Source organism: Lissotriton vulgaris, chromosome 1_1 (genome assembly GCF_964263255.1).
Source record: "Lissotriton vulgaris chromosome 1_1, aLisVul1.2, whole genome shotgun sequence".
NCBI lineage: Eukaryota > Metazoa > Chordata > Amphibia > Caudata > Salamandridae > Lissotriton > Lissotriton vulgaris.
In genome coordinates, this window is record NC_141685.1 from 588,803,700 (window position 1) to 588,829,278 (window position 25,579).

At 41.4% G+C, this 25,579-nt stretch overlaps 1 protein-coding gene across 2 annotated transcripts in view; it reads right to left on the bottom strand.

Annotated features, from left to right (window-relative positions):
* LOC147747523 (vitellogenin-A2-like) overlaps positions 1-15,251 on the bottom strand; it is a 59,135-nt gene extending 43,884 nt beyond the window's left edge. For both annotated transcript variants that reach the window (XM_086953988.1, XM_086953987.1), the window contains exons 1-11: positions 15,196-15,251; positions 14,910-14,930; positions 14,646-14,797; positions 12,912-13,163; positions 11,557-11,718; positions 11,320-11,468; positions 8,669-8,819; positions 5,161-5,318; positions 4,909-5,074; positions 3,152-3,277; positions 1,509-1,727 (exon numbers count right to left, since the gene is read on the bottom strand). In XM_086953988.1, the coding sequence (XP_086810114.1) occupies positions 1,509-1,727; positions 3,152-3,277; positions 4,909-5,074; positions 5,161-5,318; positions 8,669-8,819; positions 11,320-11,468; positions 11,557-11,718; positions 12,912-13,163; positions 14,646-14,797; positions 14,910-14,930; positions 15,196-15,235 (1,596 nt within the window). In that variant the 5' untranslated portion in view covers positions 15,236-15,251. The remainder of the gene's footprint in view (positions 1-1,508; positions 1,728-3,151; positions 3,278-4,908; positions 5,075-5,160; positions 5,319-8,668; positions 8,820-11,319; positions 11,469-11,556; positions 11,719-12,911; positions 13,164-14,645; positions 14,798-14,909; positions 14,931-15,195) is intronic.
* Positions 15,252-25,579: the final 10,328 nt, after the last annotated feature.

Here is a 25,579-nt window from a genome sequence, read left to right on the forward strand (position 1 = left end):
TAAATTCATATTTTTGGTCTTTGTTACAAACCTTATCTTAAGTAAAGCAGACCTTTGTGGAACAACATCGGAAACCCTGCATGCAAAACTGTCAGGTTAGTAATGTGAGGCATCATAATATAAGGATGAGGATTTTCTAAAACTGAGAGACTTCATATACACAGGATTAAGAAGATTTTTTGGGAAAAAGTGAGCAAATTGGAATGCTTCATAGGGAATGACTATACTTATCTGAGACACATTTGTTCATCAGAGGCCTTTTTCTTATATTATAATTTAAATTAATGATGAAATATGTGTGTAAGGGAAACATTGGGAAATCTGGTGTTACTTTAGTAGATTAACCAAAGTGGGTTAATCACTTCTGGTGGTATGAGTAAAAACGTATAATAAAGAAATATAAAAACTATATTTAGAATGCAGTTACCTATCGTGTTTCTCCATTATGGTGAAAAGCCTATTACAAAATAAGCTACCGCCTATCAAATGTTGACAGAAATAAGACACACTCTATTGTCCCACTAGATCTCCATTAAATTACACTTAGAAGGCACCTGATTCTGACAAGAGACTTCTGCAGCCCGCAGGTTTTGTTTATGATATTTTATATCAGAAAACATCACTGAACTAAAAATTGTCCTCTTCTTAGAAAGTCTTCCTGAATCCCAGACATAGAGAACAACTGATTTTGTAACCATCAATCCAGTGAAGCATGTGAGTATATTACATTAAATGTGGAATAAATGTATACTTTCTTTGTTCAACTCATATTAGGTTTAACATATGTGGTCTATTTTCTTTTGTGTTGCTTTAAAAGAAGGCAGACCTAATGTAAAATTGCTACCAAAGTGCCTGAAGAATGAACATGTTTTTCTGTAGACTCTTTACACTCATACTGTGGTGTGCCTATAGAATTCCACTACTTTGGTACTACACAGACCTTCCATGGAAGGCTAAATTTAATCTTATTGCTAGGGACGTACAATAGATCAATGAATGCTTCCTTCGCTAACTAACGATAGTTTATGGTAAATCTGAGAAATCTTAAAGTCACTCTCAATCTGGGCTATATACCGACATCAGAATGTGATATTGGAAATTTTACAAAAATGTGTGCAGATTAAAGTCACATACATACACCTATGATGGCATACACACTCGAATGCGCAATTTGAACAACATTTGAAAGACTTCTATGGGAGAGCACCACCTATTTGTGAAGGGTAGCCCAGATCTGAAAGCTAAATTGTCCTTTAATGACCCAAAAGGCAATAAATCAGTGCACAAAGCAACACATAAATTACATTATTAATTGTATTTTGTATAAATATGAAACTTCTGAGTTTTCTAGGGTTTTTTATGGTGATCGTATGTAGGCAAACCAACCAACTGAAATGGATATTCAATCACATATTGTGCTCAGGGTGAGTTATACAATTATTCTTTTGATTCTGGTATGCATCTTAGTATGATGGTTGTTTTGATGAATCTCGCTCCTTCTTTCTTACCCTTCTTGGATCCTCCTTCATAATGTTCCTCAAAGCCATCACTGCATCAGTCTGGATCCTGACAGGCAGCTGATAAGCGCTGGAGGAGAATCCTGGCAAGAACTTCTGGATCCGCTTGATACTGGCTGGCTGTCCTGCATTTCCAAGAGCCTTCAGAGCCAGGGCCATGTCCTCTTCATGGGCATTGTTGGCCGCTTCAGCTGCCAAGTCATGTAGAGGCTGCAAAAGAAACACAGCTAATGCTCCTCATTTTGCCACTTTTTCACTCTCAGGATCTCATTCCTATTCTTTATTTGTGCATTCTTTTTTTTGGATGAAATTAATTTACCCATAATTCTGTCACCCAGTCTAATGACCTCTCTGTCTCACTTACCTAATCCAAATGAGAGGTAGTTTGTGTTTCTGTAGTTCTTACTTCTCTATTGCCATAGCAGTGAATAACTGGGTTTCAAATCCAGTTTCCAAGCTAAGGGCTCTCCTCGAAAGCCACAAACAGCATCTACATCCTCATGCAGTGAACTTATTGTTAACATTGCTCTACATAAAGTACAAATATCCATAATAATGTTTGATTTATAACCCTAAGAAAGAGGAAAAAATATTCTGATACAGAGACACCCATGTTGTACATGAGCAATGCTCTATTGGACATGCACAATGCACGTAGTAGAATTCTTTCCATTGGTTGAATTTGAGCACTTGTGTGTACAAATGACTGGCACTGGCTAAATTGTGGTAGGTGATCGAGTGTCACAACTTTTTGGAAAGGGAACATTACTTCAGCTGAATTTTTTCCAGCGCCGGATGGCGCCGAAGGATGCCGTCACCATCCATTATTGGAATTTTGGGTCAAGTCATTTATGAACCGCTAGAGTGGGCATGCATCAACTACTTTCATCAGCTTTACTTCTTTGAAAACTGATCTTGTGGCTTTTTCAGAATAGAGGTTTCTGGTCCTGAAGAGAATCCCATGAACGAAGTGATTTGTAAGGCGTAGATCACGTTCTTTTGCCAAACAGTGGTTTTGTTGAATAGGCTTGTTAGTGTTGTGCCCGATTAATTTAAATATTCCATTGGTTGTACATTAGTGTAAACCTTGTACAGTGTACATTTATAGAGAAAATCTTTTTGTAAGGTAACCACAGCTTTGTTTGGCATTTTAGGTGCTTTCTAGGTGGATTACTTGTCCCACCCCTTCTGCAGCAAGTAGGTTGAATATGTATGGTGTTGTGTAGAGTGAATGTGTTTGGAAGTATGTGAATGCAAGTGGATTGATTATTGGTTTTTGTGTTGCAATGTATTCACAATGTATTTTTTGTTCATCACTTTTAGCCATGTGTTCCCTGTTAGAGGAAAGAAATTAAAAAGATTCTGTGCTATTGAAATAAAAATTACTAATGAGCTTACGGGTGTGTTGTTTTATGGCTCTTGCAACCTGGTTGAAATAATTTTAAATAGCGGATCAGTATTGTCATTTTTCTTGTTGTTTGTTAAATTGTGGTAGGACATAACATGGTCACAGATGCTGTTTTACCATATTAATGCAAATAGTTCAGTGCATTGATTGACTAAAGCACACTGATTGTGTTAATGAAAGAAATATGTAAAACTATTTTCCTTGTCAATACTGAAAAGTTACTCACAGATAGAGCTTCCTCGGGACAGGAAGAATGAGCACCACAGTACTTGTTCACCATGGACCCGTATGCCAGGATCGCTGCCTTGTATACGACAGGGGATTTCTGATGTTCTGCATCTTTGACTAAATCCTGCAAGGTTATGGACAGAGGTTAATCACTGTAAGTTTGTAGACCGTGTTTATTTTATGCACCTAACATGGTATGAACATTTCACGACATTTGTCCAATTATGGAGAATAGGGTTAAAAAGTAAAAGATGGCTAACACATTACAAAAAAGACATAATTGAGGTATGGCATACAGGTCAACACTCTACATAACAACAATTCATCAAGTGATTTTACAAGAGAGGACTTTACATGTCCCTAAGGGCTATTTATTGAACTTCATACACTAGTGGCACAGAGGCTAGACAGCTAAGGATATATTAGTGAGCAAACATATTATGGGTGTGTAATAGCAATGACAGGGTGATTTTAAAAGTCAATGTTGGCATGAAGGCATGGCATACGCAGGTACAACATGATCAAAATTTGAATTTCACGGGTTTGTAATAGTATCAAATACATAAAATGCTACATAAAAACTCCAAAGTACACAATTAAACGCAAACAATCTTTTTAGAGTGAAGAATTTAGAATATTTATCCGAAGTGTGATATTTTCACCAATTGCATCAGACACCGATATGATGGATAGAATGCTATAAGTAATCTCAGGCAGAGCAAATCTCTTGGGGGCTGTATTCCAGTCCAGTGTTTTCCATACACTATGCCAATCCAGCAGAGGCCAATCAAATGAAAATGAGCCCTGATCCTGTTTCAATGGGAACAGTTCAGTCCAAATTGCCTGACAGTCCCCGATGACATAAGCAACCCCAGACAAGTTGAAGTGTCATAGTGGTGAAAAAAATATTTGGGTTGCTTGTGTTCTCATTCAGAGGAGACCTGGCTAGAAGTTCAATCTCGATTATTCCTACTGGAACAGGACCAATATAGACATACATGAGGCTAGTCTCTATCTGAAGTGGAATAGTAGGGAAAACATAATGGACTGAAATGCAACTCAATCGCTTATCAGTTGCTGTGGCTTTTTACAAGTGTTCCATCCCTCCTCACCTTTGTTTTTTCATCTATACATTGTCTTAAGTACTTAAGGAATATCCAGTTTTGGTCCCCTGCTCATTGTGCCATGGGATTGAAGGTATATCTCATTGACAAGGCCTAAATAGGCCAAATCTTGTCTGTGATTGCATGTGTTCTCATACAGACCATGCCTCAGAGTTTTTGCATTGTTGTTCCTATTCAAGCAGCCCCTGAGCTGATTTGAACGTCTTAAGTTGCATACTGGGCTGCAAATCATAGACTGGAAAGCAGCCCAAAAGATTGATAGTGGCTGTGACTTTTTGCAAACACCCATTGCCTTGTTGTTTTTTTTTCCTTTGTAATATTTTTTTTAAATTGGACACTACAATTGATGTAAATAGGATCATAGGCTCAAAGACAGGGTACCAATCAGAAAAGTGCTGCAGTTTGTTTGTACATCAGCAGAGGCACCATTTCTGTAACACTCATTGGATGGTATTCTATATGTGAAATAATGGCTGACCAAGGCCCCAGTTGGAGGAGGCCTTCAGAAGGGACAATTGGATATTTTATTATGCATTTGACTTCCCTTTTAAGTCATACTACACTCTTCGCCATAACTACACAATGTCCACTAACATGAGAGAACAACATGAAAACACTTTATTAGACTTACTTGAGCCACTTGCAAGGTCTGGTGATCTGCTCTGGTGAACTGGACAGCTAGAGTGACAGCCTGGGCTGCCTCCCTGGGGCTCAGCTCCTGGTTGTGGATCTTCTGCTTAATAACCTTGAGTGCATCGATGGTTCCCACCACTGGGATGGCATTCAGCAACCAGCGCCTGCATGTAGCATACAAATCCCAGGTGTTAGGCAGATACAATTCTAGTATTACAAGCTATTGGTTGACATAATAACAGCAAATCACCTGTACTGAGGTCTGTCTGCAAACTGCTTCCATATGGCTTGAATATTTTCATAGTTTGCTGCTCGAAGAATCTGGGTGAGCTGTAGGAATTTGGCAGGAGCATCAGCATGTACCTGTTGTTGGTTATTCTGCACTAAATGCTGGAGGGTTTCTGCAACCTGTACCAAAAAATGAAATAGGTGGAATTTATTTACAAAAAAACTAATGGAATATATCATGAAACATACTGTGCCATATCTTTCAAGAAGCCAGAGGAAAGGAGTATATTCGCAAATTTAAAGTTTTTAAATTGCTAAAGATAGTTCTTCGCGCCTCTTCTCTCACACTACATCTATAAGGACATTCATCCCTGTTTGATTAGTTGCTGTGTAATTTTGGGTTTCCTAGCATTATCTAGAGATGGAGCACTGGAGGGACAGCATGCATCAGAGGGACAAACAACAAATGGTATTTATGATATGAAACAGAGAGAAAAAAACAGAAGATTGAAAATCTTCAGTGGCATCATTGAATAATCGGTTGCTTTTTCCAAACTGTCCCAGGAAAATCGTTTGAATTCTGAAAGTAATTAATCCCAGGTATTGTTCTATTTTCTCCTACACAATATAACCATGGTGTGGGAAATTCCTTGTGGGACTATCCTCCAGATTCGTCTTTAAATGTTTGGAATTACATCATCATCCAATTCTTAATCTGACCCTGGAGATCACAACTTTCTTACTGTCTAAAATGTGCAGTGCCTATTACTCCTCTGCCACTCCCACTGGTATTACATTCTATTTGTGGGCTCTTAGATGGTACGAGTACAATGTCTAATTTATAGAGGCAAAGTGTCTAGAAGTAAGTTTTGTGCACCACTGTATTAACAAATAATATATGGATTACAGAACAAAGTCAATCAGTGTAGGACCTGTAAAATGCTATTGATTGATGCTAAATGGCTGAGCTTAAAGATATTTCTATCCCAAATTATAATCTATGATCATAATGGCCAGCGTTTACCACAGTACATCACTCTGACTGGTTGGTGATTAAAAAAATGTCTAAAAAATAAATAGGCGAGAGTGTTTTCTCAAGCACATATCTGAATTGTTACTCAAACGTAGGTCTGTGCATAAAGGGAACAATACTTTGCTTGGCTGAATGCTAATATAGGCTCAGTGTGGTCCCAATGATTAATCACTAGCAATAAATCAAGTATGAAGGTCTTTGTGCGTGGAGTGAACAGACAGAGGATTAGCTTTAGGGTTAGAATGGTTGTATGTTTGACAAGGGAGAGGCATGGGAACATAAGATGGATGTTGATGTGTCCAGAGTGAGTCAGCCTGGTGTCATCAATGTTTTTCCTCATCCAAGGATTTGTTAAAACTGTTAAACTTGTGTGCCTTGGCCTCTGCCCTGTATGGGAGGAGTACCTATGTATTATCAATTCATGAGTACAAACTGCCAACTCTGAATTCAATAATCAGTAGATGCAATGTAGGTAGGAATTGAGGAAGTCTTATAGATCTTATATGGTGCTGTTGGGCAGACCTGGTCTTTAGGGTTAGATAGGATTCTTTAAGAGATACCGGGGATTACATACTTGTGTGTTATTACAGATTTTCCAAGCATTCAAAAGGGACATCTGGGGGTAAATGTCTCAATATACCTTAAAGCCAAAAACCGACATCAGCAAACAAAGAACATTCTACAATACTTATTGCTGATGATTTGTAATGAAGTGCAACTGGGTGAAATAAATGTTCCTTTGTCAGGCATGGCTTCCATAGTAAACTAGATTCCGAATCTGGTAACTCACTGCTATGACATAGCAAAAGTTGATAAGAAAACCCGTTATCCACCATGCTACATTATAAAGGATGTTCAGACCAGGCTGACAGGGCTGTCTTAAAGCCTGCCAGCACAGTTCTGCTTGCTTGCTTTGACTGAAAGCAGAGACCACAGCTGCAGGAGGAGAAACGTAGATGGGGATGGGGTGGGAGTTAGTTATGGATGGTCAGTAAGCTATTTTTACACATTTGTGTCTGGGATTGGAGGCCATACTCCCATATTATTCCTCTGCCCCTGGGTAGCAGTTATAAGCAGGGGCAGATGCTTTTAGGTGCCATCCATTACTTTATAGATGGATAATTGCGAGTTACAGAGATGTTATTCTCAGAACCCCTGAGTGAAAAGCATCCCTGTAAAACACAGTTACCCATCTATGTGTCTATATGCTATGTATGTTTCCATTGGAGGCATCTATTGTGAATACCAGATTCTAAATCTGATTATTTAAAGCTATGATGTAGCAACTGTGAGAAACAAAGGTTGATTCTCACAGTTTCTACCTCCTAAAGTAAGTCCACACTGCTCTGACAGGGCTTTCTGCAAGCAAATTAGTGCAGCACTTGGTCTACCACAGCTTGGAGAGGATGGGGAGTAGAAATACACAGAGCCTGTTGGAAGTTGGTAGCAGGTGGCCAGATATTCCCTTTTTCCATTTGGACATTTGGGAGAGGTAGGAGAGGCCATGTTATGTACGGCTCCCCAATTACTCCTCTGCTCATTTGTAGCAGGGCCAAATGATTTTGGACACCATACATAACATACCATATAAGCTGAATATAAAAGTATATATGGGTATAATATGAATAATAGAGATCTTTTTTACCTCAGTGTTCTGAGCGACATCATACACAATTTGGTTGTTTCTTTTGTTGTCTACTTAATACCACTCAGAACACCTCAGTCAGAAACATTCCAGTTGTACTATGTTACCCAAATATAATTCTATGAATATATTCTTTGGATGGCCCTGTAAGAGGTTTGCATCAACTGCGATGAAACCAGGGGCCAAATATACAAATAATTTTTCCAGACACAAACGTCTCAATTCGCAGAATTGGGCCGTTTGCGACCGGAAAAATGTTTTTTCAAGTGCACAAAATGTGATTCTGTATCCTATTATTGAATCACATTTTGCATTTGTGATTCGATCTTTGGAAGGGGCGTCCCTTCCAAATACTAAATCAATATGGTATGTATTACTGTTTTGCAATAGCATTCTGGTTGCAAAACAGTAATACTTTCCCACCAGTTTAAAACTGGTGGTAACCCATTTGCAGATAAGAAGGGGTCCCTAAGGGACCCCTTCCTCGTTAAGAATGTAAAAAATACCTCAAAAATGAAACCTCAAGATTTAATTTTTTTTCTTTTGAAACACATACCATTTTTGTTTAAGGAAAACAGACTACATTAAAAAAAAAGGATTGCTTAGTTAAAAAGCAGTCACAAGCATGGGGGTCTGCTGATCTCTGCCGGCCATCATTACTGTGATGGCAGTGACTCCAAATGGGTCGCAAATTGCAACTTACCTCCTTAATATTTATGAGGTAGGTCGATTTGCAACTCACAAGTAATCCCTAAATGAAACTCTATGAGTTTCAAAAATTAGGAGTTTCTAATTGCGATTCAGAGAGAATTTGAATTTCACATGCACAATGATATATTGAGATTTACATACTTGGGTTTCAGGACTCCTTGTCTTCACTAACTGAATAGGCATTTGAAATATTTCAGAAGCGAACTGGTACTGAAGACCACCGCGGTTCTGTAGCTCAGTCTGAGGAGCATTCACTCGATTGCTTTTCGTTTCCACAAAAGTGAGCACTTGCCTGAAAGAAAGATAAATAGAAAATGTATTAGCTCCCTATTTGTCTTGTCAAGAACCTTAGCTTGCAAACGATCAGGTAAGCAGGGGTCCTAAAATGCCAACTGCTTGGAGTCTGCCATTCCAGACATTATACATGCACATATTTGGACCTCTGAATACAGACTAAAAATAAAAGGTTTTTGTACTGATCTGGTGAGGGCAGATGTTCAGCTCATCCTACTTCCTAATTGACCTTTTTGGGATAGTAGATGCTCATTGTCTTCATCACTGAGAAGTTTAATTTTCTCTGGCCCTACTCAGACGTTGCATCAGCCCAGATTCTGTCACAGTTATGAAAAGTAGCATATATAGATGCGAGGACAGCGCTTTAGCATGGCTCTGTTTGACTTCATTACATTGCAATGATTTGATGAGCTGAGAATATAGATTTTATTTTCCTCACCACCTTTCACTTTCTATGTACAGCTCTATGTTGTGAAAGATATCTTCGGCATGAACCCTCTCAGTCTTTCCTCCTTCATTGTAACCTATCTAAAGGAGAAGATCTGGTGATATAGAGAGATGCTAAAAATCAGTTTAGAGATACTACAATAAACAGTTATGGTTGTATATTAACATAACTGTGTCAATTATTTACAGAGACACACCCCAGCAGAAAATTGAAGGACAACACTTTACAAGCAAAAATCAAGCCAGTCTTCTGCTAGATAATGGTTATAAATCTGCTAATGCTTTTTTGTAGAAAGCACCATGGACATTAATTCATCAGGTGTAGCAGAAGGGACATCCTGAATACTTTCGACCACAACTGTCATCACGTACATTGACAGTTTGTCTCACATCGAACCCCTCAACAGACTTATGTTTGCTGCCAGGTGCCTGAGGAAAAGTCAGTGAGTGGAAGCTACGAAAGGTAAATAGAGCTCACAGAGCCTTGTTTACTTTCTTTTGGTTTTAATCCTAGCATAATCCAAGAGCCTGAGATAGCAAGGACTGAGCCAGGGGTGGCATGCAATAGGTAAATGCTGCAAACCTTGGCTAGCTTAAAATAATGTCACTGGACAACAGCTCCATGAATAAAAAAGATGAATCAGAATTCATATTTTGGGGGGAAACTTGTTATACTCTCCTCTCAACAGTTATCCAATGTATAAAACAAACTCAAGGGCAAGATTTTGTATTTCTTGTAGTAAAATCAACTCACATAACTAAAAAAACAAAAGGCTCTCCTCTAAGCCTTTGAATTCATTTGAATTGCTTGCTTTCTGAAATTATGCAATACCAAAGTGAATATTAATTTAGCAATTCAAAAACTTGCCATTGTGGCACTCAAACCACTGAGGCAGGTGTTGACGCACACTTTTCTACTGTTACTCTATTCTTCACATGTGTAATTTTACAAATGTCCTCTAGAAAGCATTAGCTTCATCGAAATACACATTTAAATCTCAGACATATTCTAACAAGACTTATACCAAACATCCTTTGCCTTCCAAGACTCAACCTCCAATAGCACAACGAACCATGCACTGTATAAATGTTCCTGCTTTTCTGTTAAGAATAAATGTGTAGAACGCAGTCATCACCAGTGGGATCAATAACTTGTGTAGGGTTATTCTGTGCTTACACCTGTTTGTCACAATATGTGTGGCTTCATGGAGTTTTAAGTGTGCGTATTTTGTCCTTTTGATGTACCAGATGATTACTGAGAGAACAGACAGGCAGTTTAGCTGTTTCTAAAAGACCAAACTGTCTTTCTGAGCTCAAGTTCAAAGTGGCTTGGTGTCTCATAGCTTGCCTGTTGGAAGAACACTGGGCAGACCCCATTCTCATCTTAGCATGCCTTGGAACATATAAGATGTTTTTGGTGGTGATCATCTGGAAAGTACTATAGGATAAATCCAGTCTAGCTAAGTAGTAGCATTTAGGAGCCAAGCCAATTTCATTAATCTGGTATGGCCATTGGCAAGAATCAAACAAAGTTGACTTGTGGCTTAAAAGCTATTGCCACAATATTGATATATATGAGGCATTAGATAGGATATAAATGCAAGTGTAAACACATGCTCTTTCCATAATCAAGCCAGAAGGCCATGAAGGTGGAGATGTCAGTTCTCCTTTCACTGGCAGGCAGACAATTGTTTTATGGGGACAAAACCAGTACTAAGAGATGGAAATTAAGGGTAGCTGATTCTATAAAAGGAAGAATCTAACTAGTGATAATTATTGATTTGTTTTGTGTTCAAGTTTAATGTGCAAGCTTTCAAACATTTATGGTTTCTCGGTCCATGTTGTTGCTGGTCTAGCTGTAAATCAGCTTAATATATACTTTATTTGAAACATATTGAATAGCGGTTTCACTAAAAATAAATTCATTTTGAATTGGAATTGCTAAATTCCTGACTAACACTGCTGTGATCCTTTGGACACATGACATGTAATTTTGTGATGCTCCTGCACAAAACAGCACACACAGAGATTGATGAATATAAGACACCCACCTGGCTTCCATTACAGCTGCACCATGGAGTTCATAGAAGGGGGAGAACTGATAAACCTGGCGTGAAGTAACTTCAGTGATTAGAGCGCCACCATCTCGGGGCTTCATCTTGTAAGTAAATGTTGCCGCCCTTCTTAGATTCTTTACCATCTATAAAAGTATAGAAGCAGAAAAAATGATCATGGAGAGGTAGATATTAAAAGTCAAATTTGAGTCTAGATATGTGACAAGCATGTACCTTCTGCCAAGAATCGCTTTTCTCCATGTAAGCCATGCCGATGTTCTTTTCCACTTTATCCTGACAGTTGTTCAGGTCTCTGGATTTCACAACGATGATTCTATCTGTTCTCTTGTCTTCTTGGATCACATACCGTGTGTGGCAGACACCGGTGACACCAGACTGTGGAAATTTGCAGAGACAATCAAAATTGCCAGGCAGTGGTCTGGGTCCTTATATGAACATATTCAGATAAAGTAAGATTTGCCAATTATCAAAGATTTCTGCTGTAAGTAGCCCATCACTTGACTCAACTTACTGATCTGCAGGCCATGACAGCAATGGGTGATATCTTGATTTGCTGCAAGCTGAATGTTCTATGAAAACCATCGAGAATTAATTTTACTGACTCTTAAGGGAGGACACTATGCCTCTCTCATATTTGTGAGTGATACAAACAAGTGTCCTTACTTCACTTCCATTCTATAGAGTCTGCATCAGTTACCCTTGGATGCAAGGTGTTGAGAAAATCAACTGCCTTATTTCTAGCAAAATAGGTTAGCATCTCCATCATGAATGTTGCTCAAACTTTGGAGTCTAAGTATGTTCAGGTCCACCTGAGTCAGGCACTTTGGAAATTAGAAACACATATTTAAAACTCAAAGAGTACCTTGCTACCTTTCTCTTTGTATGCAGGAATCAATTTATTTTCTCTGCAAGTTGTCTGCTTTTAAATATTATTATCGAGTGCATTAGTCTGAATGACTCCATACAAGCAAACAAAGACTACAACTCTTAGAACTCACTAGATTATCAAACGCAGAGCATGTTCTGCCAATGTGAAACAAGATGGAAACAATACATTAGGACAGTCTTTGCAGACGTGCCTTTATCACTCTGGAGAAAAATTGTGAGGACTTCTTCTCATAACTATTTCAGAAGGTCAAAATATTTCCTAGAACGTTGATCAACAGTTTTATACTTTAGAGATATCATCATCACACAACATCATCTATGAACCTAGTTGGAAACATTGAGAAAGACATCCAATGTGTTATTGACCAGGTTCCCATTTAACATCAAATGATGTCTTGGAAGCTATAAGAGGTGTAGATCCAGGACATTGTAAGTGAAGGTGTACTTTCACCAGACACATTTGTTAAGTTTGGGAAAGAAATAAGATTTTTTTAAACTAACCTCACAACACTCAGACATCAGCATTTTTATATCTTGGAGGGAGCCTTTACCCCACTTTGCAGGTGGCTTTATACATGTGTTCATGCCACTTAAATATATATGTAAGATAGTAATGTCACATGGTGTCACTAATGGATCTCACTATTACAAACAACTGTTTTAAAATAATTGACACTAACCTCTTGCAAGTCATAGACATTTTGTGTTTTCTTGATGGTGACCTGCAGCATGTTCACGATTCCTCTGTAAATGTTAAGTATAGTTTCAGAAACACCGTCTGGAGCGTACATGTTTCCTACACGTCCATTGCTGTACTCAAACTTCACAGGTCTGCTCAGCTGAGCAGCAATACTTTGTGTCAGCTTTGAGGAACGAGTGAATGGATCCTTGGGCCAGATGCCATTGTATTCTTTGATTTCTGGAGATGTGATCTGCAAAATAAAATAGTTATATTTAGGATTTTTGAAAGGTATTCCTATATATCCTGAAGACAATGCCATTAGAAACTAAGATGCTGAATGCATCCTGTAGAATATTGAGGTTCTTGATTTATACATATTGCGGGCACCTATGTATTACACTGTGTACCTATGTATTAAACAGTGCACTACTGTTTGTAATACTGATCACATGTCACACACATAGTTCATTCCCACCCCATTCTGGATGCCTTTCCCACTCCAACACAACTGAAAACAAAATGCATGTCATCTTGTCAACGTCCCACAAATCCCTCAGCATTACCCAACCCTTCCACTCCCAAATATTGAAAATAAAATATCGGTGTCCTGCCATATATCCACATCACCCTCTCTTTATTGCCCCTCCCAACTACACCCAAATATAGCAAATGTACTGTCTGGTGTTCTGCCACTCTCTGTGCCTTCCCCACCCTCACCTGAAGCTGTGATTTAGGGTAGGCGCAGCGCCAGTGGGGGCTCTCTGAAAGCCACATCAGCACATACTGAATCCCCTGTCTGCTGTGGGTCTCTGCACACCTGCAGCTGACCACGAAGATGTTGGCTGGGGAGTGACAGAGCACGACCTAAGTTCCTCCACCTCCCTCAGGTTTATGGAGACCCAACAGAAGTGGGAGAAGGGTAGTGAGGAAGAAGAGCATTATGTGCCATTCTGCTGCTTCGCTCAATCTCTGGTGACCTGGGTAAGGTGAAGAAACACCAGGAAAACGAGCACAACCACTGGTGACATAGCAGAGAAACAACAACCTAATGAATGAATGAGTGGGATTTGTTTAGCGCACTCCGAAGAGTATCGAGGTGCTAACAGGTAGAGTCCAGGTACGCAACCCCACAGCGGAGAACTTACCAGGTTTTAAGTTTTTGGGGAAAGTGAACTCAGAAGAGATCCAGCACAAGCCTAGAGGAAGCTCAATACAAGCCTTAGCAGCCAGGAAGGAAAAGGCTTTGCACCCCTTGAGATAGGCTTACAGCGACGGATAACCAAAAGCGAAGCAGAGTGCAGCGCTCTGGAGGGAAGATACTGACTGAATCTCCTCCAAATGACCAGGACTGGAAAGGAACTCTGCCCTGTGAACCATCGCTGTGAACTTATTATTGTGATATCAAAGCAGCGAATCATTATTGTCTGGTTGGACCCAATATATGTTTTTATGTTGATATCTATACTTGTATAGACCAAGGAGCCAGTAGGTCTTTTATCAATACGAAAGGTACAGTGGGGACAATACTGTTTTTTAATAAATACGATTAAAACACATTTTACATGATTCAATTGCTTTTTAAGGAAGAGTGGCTGCACTGGCAACGTCGGCTACGTCTACCGTATTAGTTTAACTTTGAAAGAAAATGCTATGATTGTAGGAGAGCCTCCTCCCACTGCCCCCCCCCTTTGCCACGTCATCACTGTGCGCTTCACACTGTGTTCATTCTTACCCTGAGGAGATAGGCCTTCTGGGCGAATCCACTGATCTCCACCTTGCAGTTCAGTTTCATTCCAGATCTGGCCAGGCCAGCCTCCGGTAATCCATTCAGGATAATGGCCTCGTACTGGAAGACGTAGGTCTTACTTTCACTGAAGACGGGTTCTGGAAGAAAACATAGAGCTGAGCACATTTCACCTGACATTGACGCAAGATAATGAGATGCAGTGAGGTCATTACAGGTGAACACACCACTTATACCAAAAAAGGTACTTACCATAGTTGGACTGCTCGCTGCCTGTGGGAGGAATACCAAACAGGAAAGGTGAGAAGCAGCTTAGAAAGAACCAGATTCATAAAGGTTAACAGTATATTGAAGGTCACTATATTAAATAAATGAGGCTTCTTTCATTGTCCTACTATTCACTCTACCGCAAGCGCTCTGAAAGAAACATTTAGATTTAGTAATTCTATTAAAAAATATGCAGAAAATACAATTAAAAGAAACATGTTCTATGCTTCCCCTCAAGTTTCCATTGAAAGGAGCAGAAGTGCGAGCTTACCCACAAGAGCAACCAGAAGGGCTAGAATGACTCCCCTCATGGTGGCGGTGGATGGAGGGGAGCGGTTGTGCTGCTGCTTTTATAGCCGGAAAGGGGGAGTGTTTGGCTGCCTACCAGCTGATTTTAGCTGATGCGTCAGTTTTTTTATCATTGGCGACAAGCATTGTTTTCACCAAGAATTATATCGATCTCTAGCCGGAAATAAAGATGCAGAAAGGCTTGACATAGCTAGCATTAATCTACATATTGTATACACGAAAATAATTCAAACGTGCTTTTGTAAAGATTTATAAAAAAGTGATTGATTGTCAGACAGCGATGAAATAAATGAATATGTGGTTATGCTGATGAGATTCACTGTAGGTTTTTGGCAGGTCTTACTGTACACCTGTGAAAGGTTGTGATAACCTTGCTCTGGTCATTCTGGCTCGAGCGACAGATCTTATCTAAATGATAGTGAGTCTGAGCACTGTGCAAACCACAAGATGACATCAGAGTAGACAGTTGCCCCCAGGAATGTATTATTTTCCACGTTAACGGATTTGTGTGAATGCAGTGATGCACTGTGACACCTTCCTTGGTTTATATATGACATTAATGTGTGGATTAATGCTGCATGCTCCTGGATCTGTCCTTAGTGCAGCGGCCTCTTTTTACACTAGAAGGCACAGGCTGTGAGGTCACTGCTGGAAGGCAGATATGACATATAGAAAGCCCCCTATGCCTGTGTATATATCTGCACCTAAGTCCTTATCAGACTGTGGTCATGACATTGCTACTCCTCTGCAATAGAAAACAGCCTCACTATGGTATTAATGTATTGCTGTGCAGTTGTTGTGCACAACACCTGCTGCCAGAGCCAGACCAGAGACAGTGGGCAGAGCAGCTGCATAAGCACATCGCCAAGTGCCACTTATACAATTAGCATTCACAGGCTGGATATGATAAGGAGCGATCAGTGTCAGATTATGAATAAAATGCCCACCTTGAGTTCAGTGTAAGAGGGCAGCTATTCATCTGCGCATTGGCAATCATTTACACATCGAAATTGACTTGCTTTAAACTATCTTCAAGACGTCGGAGGCTGCTTTTGGTCATATCTTTTTCACTGTGCATATTGCAAATGTATTCTATAAAAGTGTAACAAGAAACTCACTTCCATGTAAGAGTTACTTACCAAGAATTGTGGGGTGAGTGGTGAGTAAGGAGGTATCCACATGTATGATATAACAGGTACATTATCCCCTTGTAGTACCGTGCAAGTCATAGCAGAGTCCCCTGCCCTTACAGTGGGACTCTTGATTTAGCCTCATTCCTCTGTAGGGTCACATAATTCCACTGTGGCTTGAAATGGGCTTTCAGCCTGATATACCTCACTCCCATAATTCACCCTCAATTAGAACCATGGTCATACACTTCAATATCAAGAAAGCACCAGTAATATTGCTGCCCTATATATCAGCAAGCTGATGAAAAATGCTAGTGAGCCTACAGAATTTATTTTAGTAATATGTTCCTTTTGATGTAGTCCCTGAGATAGACCATGCGACTATCAGCAAATAACAGCCAATGCTGCATTACTATGCCACTCCTAAATACAGTAATAACGGGGGCCATTTTACAGAAAAGTGTCGCTATCTAGAGGTCAATGGAGCGCTGAACAGTGGGCGATGCCTAGGAATATGTTTCGTTTAATATAGGGTGTGCGCTGTGTGGGCTCTTTAAAGATATGTCTGCTTTGTATGTTCAAAATTGATGTTGATGTGAATGCTGTTCCAGACCCTGAGGCCAGACATAGACGTGGATACATGTTCTTGTCCTTTCTTTATTGTATTTCTTTGCCTCCTGTGCATATATGTCCTGTTTATTGGTCCATCTATAGGCTACGTGAGAGAGCTGGCAAAATACGCTTTCCTGCAGACAGCTCGTTTTAAAAAAGACTGCCGTACAGTGCCAGCAGATCTTAAGCCCTCTATGTGGCATGGGCCCCACAAACAAGGCCCAGGCATCAAAACAACGGATGGTTGCATGTGGATACATGTAGCATAATGTCCTGCCTCGTGTTTTCCTCAATAAGCACCAAGACGCCCACGGGCATTTGTATGCGCTTTACAAATTGTAATAATAAATAAATAATAAAATAAATACATAAATAATAAGATCTTTAATTGGAGCTTCGGTCCTGATGAGAACTCCTAACTGATTCAGAGTTTGAAACGCGTAGACCATATTTGTTAAGACATAAGATTACATCAATTCTTTTTTCAAAAAACGCTCCAAATTTCAAAAAGACTATATATATCAACCGTCTATTGTTATTGTTGTTATTGTTATGTAATTTTATAAAGCACGCAGCTGCCCCAGCAAAGGGGCGTCCCGGAGCTGAAAGCGGGCTCAGAAAGGCAGCAGGACTAGCCCACAGGGAACAAATGGGTTTTAATTGCCTTATAGAAAGAAAATAGGCCATCCAAGCGGCGAGCCTGAGCGGGGCGAGAATTCCAAAGCTTAGCAGCTAGATAGCGGAAAGACCGGCCCCCAGCTCTAGTCCGTTTTTACATGGGGGACCACCGCCAACAGATGCTCAGCAGAACGTAACTGACGCTTGGGGACATAAGGGGTCAACAGAGTGGATAGAATCTCGGGGGGCGAGAGTTTGAGGATTTTAAAAGCCAGACAAAGTGCTTCAAATTGAATCCTTTTAGGAACTGGCAGCCAGTGAAGACGTCTAATGGCGCCTGATGTAGAACAAGTTCTAGGGAGCCTGAGCAGGACTCGTGCGGCAGCATTTTGGACTCGCTGCAGGCGGTTCGCCTCAGCCTTGTTGGCGCCTAGCAACAAAGAGTTGTCGTAGTCTATTCGCGACAGAATAGTCGCCTGGATGATTAGTTGGCGCGTGGCAGGATCGAAGAACCCCAGGATAGGCCTCAGCCCCCGTAAAAGTCCAAAGCAGGTGCCCGCTACCTTTTTGGTGTGCTCCTGGAACCTGAGGGTAGAGTCCAGCCAGACCCCTAGGTTCTTTACCACTGACTTGGGAGTAGGGGCATTGCCAATGGATGTAGGCCACCACTGAGTACTTCAATACTCTTTATTTTTTCCCACCAGCAGCACTTCTGATTTGCTTGCATTAAGTTGAAGACAATTGGCCGTCATCCAACGTGAGATCGCCTCAAGCCCAGTTCGAAACTGCATGTGGCCCAAGTCAAGGCCATCTGAAAGGGCCACCACCAGTTGTGTGTCATCCGTATAAGAAACCAGGGCCAAACCATGGTCGTGTGCTACTCTCGCCAAAGGCTGGACGTTGAGATTAAACAGACAGGGACTTAATGCTGAACCGTGAGGCACCCTCTGCTTGCTAGAATGGACCTGGGAGAGGAAGGGGGGAGCTGTGACTTGGAACGCCCTATCCGAAATATAAGAACCAAACCAATCTAGTGCCAAACCCACTACCCCTGCTTCCTCTAGGCGACACAGGAGGATCTGATGAGAGACAGTATCGAACGCGGTGCTGAGATCAAGCAAAATCCGAGCTGCAGTCTGTCCCTCATCCAGAATGGTTCGCATACCGCCAGAAGTGTGGTCTAGGTGCTATGGCCGGGGCGGAAGCCTGTCTCAGAGTGGTCAAAAATACCATTACTGTTCAGAAAACCTGAAAGGATAGTATTAGTGTGGGCCTCCGAAATTTTGGTGACCCAAGGCAGAAGAGATATTGGACGAATGTTTTCAGGCTTAGTGGGGTCCAGGGAGGGTTTTTTCAGCAGGGGGACCACCCTAGCAAGCTTCCATGCCACTGGCACCACAGCCGAAGTGAAGAGGAATTGATCATTTGGCCTATGGGTGCAAGAAGGACCGGAAGGCATTCTTTAAATTGGGCCGGGCGGCATGGGGTCTAATAGGGACCCTGATTTGACCTTCATACTTAGAGAAAGAAGCTCGTCCTGAGTAATAGATGGTATTGCTGTTAGAGTGGCAGCGGGGAGGGGTGCAACAGGGGCTACCAGGTCCAAGGGGCAACTGGGGAAAGATCTGTAGATGGCTTCCACTTTCTGAACAAAGAAATTGGCCAGTCCCTCACATTGCTGACCTGACATGAAAGTATGAATAGGGGGATTTTTCCTATTTTTAAAATCATTCAGTATTTAAAAAAATGCATTTAGCGGGCTTTTTGCTGGACTTAATCTCGCTAGTAAGGTGAGCTGTACGTTCCAGATGTACTGCCTTGTGGTAGCATTTGATCTCATCCTGATACAACTTTTTCACCCCCCGGTCATAATTCTTTCTCCAGGCCCGTTCAAATTTTTTACAAGTACTTTGCTTAGCAGCAAGGGAGTCGTTGTACCAGGGGTTGGAGCTAGAACAGCGACTGATAGACTGCTTTGCTGGAATCAAAGTATCTAAAGCATGTAAAAGCCATTTGCAGAATGCTTCGTACAATTGTTCCATGTCAGTGCCTAACGTCAGTGGACAGGCCTCTAGAATGGCAAGTAGCTCCTCCAACTTGAGTTTGTGCCAGCAGCGTCTGAGAGTGGACTTAAGGTTAGCTTTGGGGAGTGTATCAGGAAGCGGAAGGGAGAGGGGCACTAGGTGATGATCTGACCAGCATACTGGGCTAGGCGCTTTGGCTGTGAGCAAAGGAATATCGGAGAAGACCGGATCCAATAGATGTCCAGCATTGTGAGTAGCACCCACCACCAACTGACTCAATTGACAAGCAGGTAGGTCGGCCAGAAGGCTGCCAATTTCTGGGTCTGAAGGGCGATCAAAATGTAGGTTAAGGTCCCCGATGAGAGTGAAATTAGCTGAAGTCAAAGCAAGAGTGCTCACAGCCTCAATAATAGCTAATTTAAATTCTGCAGCCGGACCTGGGGGCGATAAACTAAGATACCAGTGAAGGAAAAGTGAGTGCTCGCAGTGAAAACAAAGCGAGAGCATTCGCACCCAGCTATGTCCTCCCTGACAAATGAACAGGCGAACTTGGACCTGAAGATGACAGCTATGCCTCCACTTCTAGTCTCCCTATTTAGGGTCAGGATGCTGTACCCTGGGGGGAGTGCAAGGCCAGGCTCAGCCACAGTATTGTCTGTTAGCCAAGATTCCGTCATAAAAAACACATCAGGCACTTCATCTTCAATTAGGTCGTGAATCTCCATATAGTGTTTGATCAGGGAGCGGACATTAAGGAGTAGGATTCTCAGGATGGGCTTATATGGGGCGGGGAGGGGTGGAGGGCATGAAGGGCATGAGTCAAAACCAGAATTTCGGCAACAAAAAGGCCCTTCCATTACCTCTCCCAGGCGCAGGCAGCGAGAGTTAGTCTGCTGGCCAATGGTCAGCAGGAGCTCCCTAGTATAGGCCGGCACCGCTGATTTCAAACCATCAGCATATGGTGTTTTGTGAATATTGTAAATGTAAATGTAACTGTAAATATATTTGCGTGATGATATGGTAATAATTTTGGTATTTAATGTAGAGATGTTTGTATAAGATGTTTCAAATAGGAAATTGGTGAAAATTAACCAAACAAAGAATCTGAAGTTAAAGAAATAAAAAACAGATTTATTCTGTCCAACAAGTGTGGATCTACTTGTCGTTCCAATCGCAGGTATTGAGAAATTAGTATCAGGCATCAAGTGTGCAGTATTGGCTTTTGATTTGTTTTCTACTGTTTATTGGTAAGGAATTCTTTTCCAAGAAAGATAGTTCCTGAGCCAGGTAAACAGGAGTGCTGTTTCTGATAGTATCGTGGCCAATGCCACTGGCTTCAATATGATGCCATTACATTTTCGTCAGTTTAAGGAACGTGGTCTAAGTTCTTCACACGCTTGATGAGATGAGGAGTAGTAGTGTGTAACCTGCATACAGGAGGGGAAGGGTTAAGGCTTGAAACGTGGTCATTAACAGGCTGGAATGGTCGAAGGAGATTAGTTACGCAAAAAATGCCTGTGTTGGCAGATATGATAGTACATACTTTTAACACCCAATTACATCGCATGAGGTTAAGCCACATGACCTTTGATCCAGATGATGGTAAGTGCATGTTATTAAAGTTAATAGAAGCAACCCATTTTACAGGGACATAGCCTATTTTTCCTATTTTATGTGCCTTCAACCCCCTTCTAGTTAGTTAAAAAGTAGGTATCATGGAAGCCTATGTATTTCTAAAATGGGAACAAGTTATGGAGTTTAGAAGTAGTGGTTATTTGTACATCTCTGAATTCGTGGGTACCCATACTAGCATGTGAATTAGCAGGCATTTTTCAAACATTTGGAAGGTAGAAATGTAATAACACTTGTTCTACTGTTCTGTTTTTGCCTAAGTCTCCCGATAAAAATGGTACCTCACTTGTGTGGGTAGGACTAGTGCCAGTAACAGAAAATGGCTGAAAACGCAACGTGGATACATCACATTTTTCCAATGAAAACGGACACTTTTTTTGTAATTTATCTAGCTGTGGATTTTGGGTCGAGCTCATCCGGCAGCTAGGGAAATCTAGCAAATCTCTATATTTATGAAAACTAGTCCACACACACCACCAGCCAAGTGCCAGGTCCACACACACTCAACCAGTCAAGCGCCAGTCCACATTCACTGCCAGCCAAGCGCTAGTCCACACACATCGCCAGCCATGTCCCAGTGTACACACACTACCAGCCAAATGCCAGTACATGCAGACTGTTAGCCAAACTCCACTTGACACACAATTATGCACAAATGCACACACACACACACACACACACATAAACTGTTCTAGCAATTTACTATTGTCTTGTGTATGGGTTATGACTGACATGTATGTGCATGCTATTTTAGTATGAGTGATGGTTGGGTGGCTTATTTGTATTTATGATGTAATCTAATCAATCTTTGAAGTAAAGAATTATGTAATTTGTCACAATATGTGTTTCTTAAATCATTGTTATTCGTTATCAGTTTTATAAGTGATGAAATAAAAAATCACAAAAATAATAAGTGTTGATCATAAAGATCTTGACTCCTTTAAATCAATTTTCATAAACCATAGAATTTAAGCTCTAATATATATTTGAGGGCGAATAGAGTTTTGTTTGTTGTCTTTGTTTTTACCGCAGGCTCTCTCTCTCCCTATTGTTCAAAGGGGCCCTCTTGTTGTAATCAATATATTTAGCTTGTCCTGTTTTATTGTTTTTCAGAGAAAACATGAAGGCTGAAACTTGTAGGCCGACACCCTCAATGATAAAAGTAAAGAAAAGAAAAGATACTAATCCCATCATACAAGATGGTCATTGCCAAAATGCCATGACTAACTAAATATAATATTGGTGAAGCTAGCACAATTGGCAAAGTTCTGCCCCGTCAATCCTCAATGGTAAGGATGGCATGGCATTTCTCTTCAGATTCTTGTTTATAGCTCCAACATTGTTGCTTTGCAGTATTCACTGGTCTTCTCATTCCACAGCTGGATGAAAGGAGCTGGTAGTTTTCTTTCCATGTCCCAATATTCCACAGATTTTAAGTTTATAATAATGGTTAAAAGCTGATGTTGGGACAGAATTGTTGAATTTCTCGTTAAGATAAAAAATGTTTGTGGTGTCCATTATATTCCTGCAACTTTCCTGCACGCTCAGAGGCAGGGTGTGCAAGGGAACAACCAGGGTTCACAAGACACAAGCCAGTGGTAACAGCTGCTACAACTGGTGACCCCTATATGGAGATCCATCTCCAACTGGACACTAATCACGACCAAAGATACTGCCTCGAGCATTAAAGGTATACACTCGGGAACGCCCACCAACCCCTGCCCTCCTCACTTCTACCACAGAGCTAACCCGCCACCGCACCCGAACCACAACACACTATCAACACCACCTTCACAGCAGGCACCTTCCCAGACGATTGATAACACGCAGTAGTCAGACCCCTGCTCAAGAAATCCAATGCTGACCCCAACTACCTAAAAAACTACCGACCCATCTTGCTCCTCCCCTTCGCAGCAAATTTGCGGAGAAGACAGTCAACAGGGAACTGACACGACTCATCGAAGAAAACAAATCCTCAACCCTTCTTAATCTGGATTGCCAAGCAACCACAGCACCAAGACCACCCTACACACCGCCACAGATGACATCCGCACCCTCCTGGACCAGGGCCACTCCACAGCACTCATACTATTCGACCTATCGGCAGCCTACGACACTGTCTCCCACCGGACACTAGCCACAAGACTACACAACGCCGGCATACAGGGAACAGCCCTGGAATGCATCCAATCATTCCTCAGCAGAAGAAGCCAAAGGATCAGACTGCCACCCTTCCTCTCTGATCCCATGAAAATCACCTGCAGAGTCCCACAAGGGTTGCCTCTGATCCCGACCCTCTTCAACATCTATAAGGCCCCCCTCGCTGCCATTGTCCGACAACACGCCCTCAACATCGTATCCTACGCTGACAATACCTAACTCATACTCTCCCTCACCAAAGACCTCTTCACCGCCAAACCCAACTTACAGAAAGGTATGCAAGACGTCCCAGTCTGGATGTTCAACAGCTGCTTGAAACTCAACGCCGAGAAGTATGAAGTCCTCGTCCTTGGAACCACCCCCCCCTGCATGGGCCCACACCCGGTGGCCGACTGCCCTCTGAAGCCCACCTCCCCCCTAGACCATGCCAAGAACTTCCGCATCATACTCGACTCATCATTCACCATGAACCAACATGTCAATGCCAACACATCCAGAGGATTACACATACTCTGAATCCTCCACAAAACCTTTAAATCGACCAACCATTATACAAGAAAGACGGTCACCCATGCACTCACCACCAGCATTTTGGACTATGGAAATGCACTCTACGCTGGCATCAAGTACTACTCTGCAGACTCCAGACAATACAGAACGCCTCCGCCAGACTCGTCCTAGACATCCCCAAGCAGGAACACATCAGCCAGCACCTATGAAGACTCAACTGGCTCCCTGTGGAGAAATGTGTCACTTTCAAGAACCTCACCACAAATTACTACACAACAATGAGCCAAAATACCTCAACGACAGAATCAACTTCCACGTACCCAGAAGAAACCTCCGATCTACCAACCTCACTCTGGCCGAAACCCTGCACATCCATAGAGCCAGAGCAGGCTGAAGATCCATCTCTCACATCGCAGCCAAGACCTGGAATGAGCTACAGGTAGACATCAGACGCGCTCCTTCCCTGAACACCTTCAGGAAGACCCTCAAGACCTGGCTCTTTGGCTAAGCAGACTTTCTGACCCCCAGCCCCTCAGCGACTTGAGACCCTCGCGGGTGAGGAGCGCGCTTATAATCCTCCTGATTGATTGATTGATTGAGGGTAGACAATGTAATCTCCTTTTTTCTGCCCATCACCACCATCTAAAACCTGACAGTGAATGACAGACAATTGTAATAATAACCCTTTTGCCCTGTGAGAAAGATCTCAGGGTGTGAGGGACATTAGCTTTTTGTTTTTCAGAAACAAATTCCTATTCAGTTTGATGGTTTGGAGGAACTGATGGCAACCACCGGCAAAACATTTTGCACCTAGAAGGAAACTTCTCAAGGTACAATGATGACCACTGGAGTGGTGGTCATTTCTAAATTGCAATGGATTTTCCCACTTGCACGATGCAAATTAGTGCACTGTGTTACGTGAAAAATTAGGAAAATTCAGTTTTATGATTAGGTGTGATTCATTTGAGTATACTCAGACTGTCTGGAGCACACCTTATATGTTTCCATGCACAGTAGCAATAATGTATGTTTAAAAAGCAAACATTCTCATCTTGTGATATGGACTACAAGGTCCGAGTTTATTGGCAAGTTTGATATACAGTTTGTTCCTTTGTAATATGCATAAAGGTAGTCCTAATGTGTTGCTCTATACAGATGTGTTGATCTTGTCATGAGGTGTGCAAAACATATATTGGGGTCCTTTTAATAATTTGACTGGCAGTATTGCAAATACGGTCAATTGATGATAATATTAGTGTCATGGCAGACGCCGTGAGTCTGGAAACAGCAACCGTGTTTCTTTCATTATTGTATTTTTTAGTCCTCATTCACAAATAAGAAATTTTTCTTATGGGTTCAAAAGCAATTCCAATTGGAGAGGGGCTTGGCTACTCAGGGCATTCCAGCCATTTCTGAGATTTCCAAAGAGCCAATCTCAAGGGAACCAATCAAACAGAGGATTAATAACAACCTGAAAATGACTCCTCCATCCTGCCATGGTCTTACTTATTTCATAATCATTGGACCTTTAATAGATATTATCTAATGGTTATTGTTAACCCACTCTTCCAAAGCCACCCAAGTTCACTATCTTGTTTTTAGTAGACTGATACTAGACTGTTTACTCTATTTACAGACCAGACCCAATCCAGATATACTG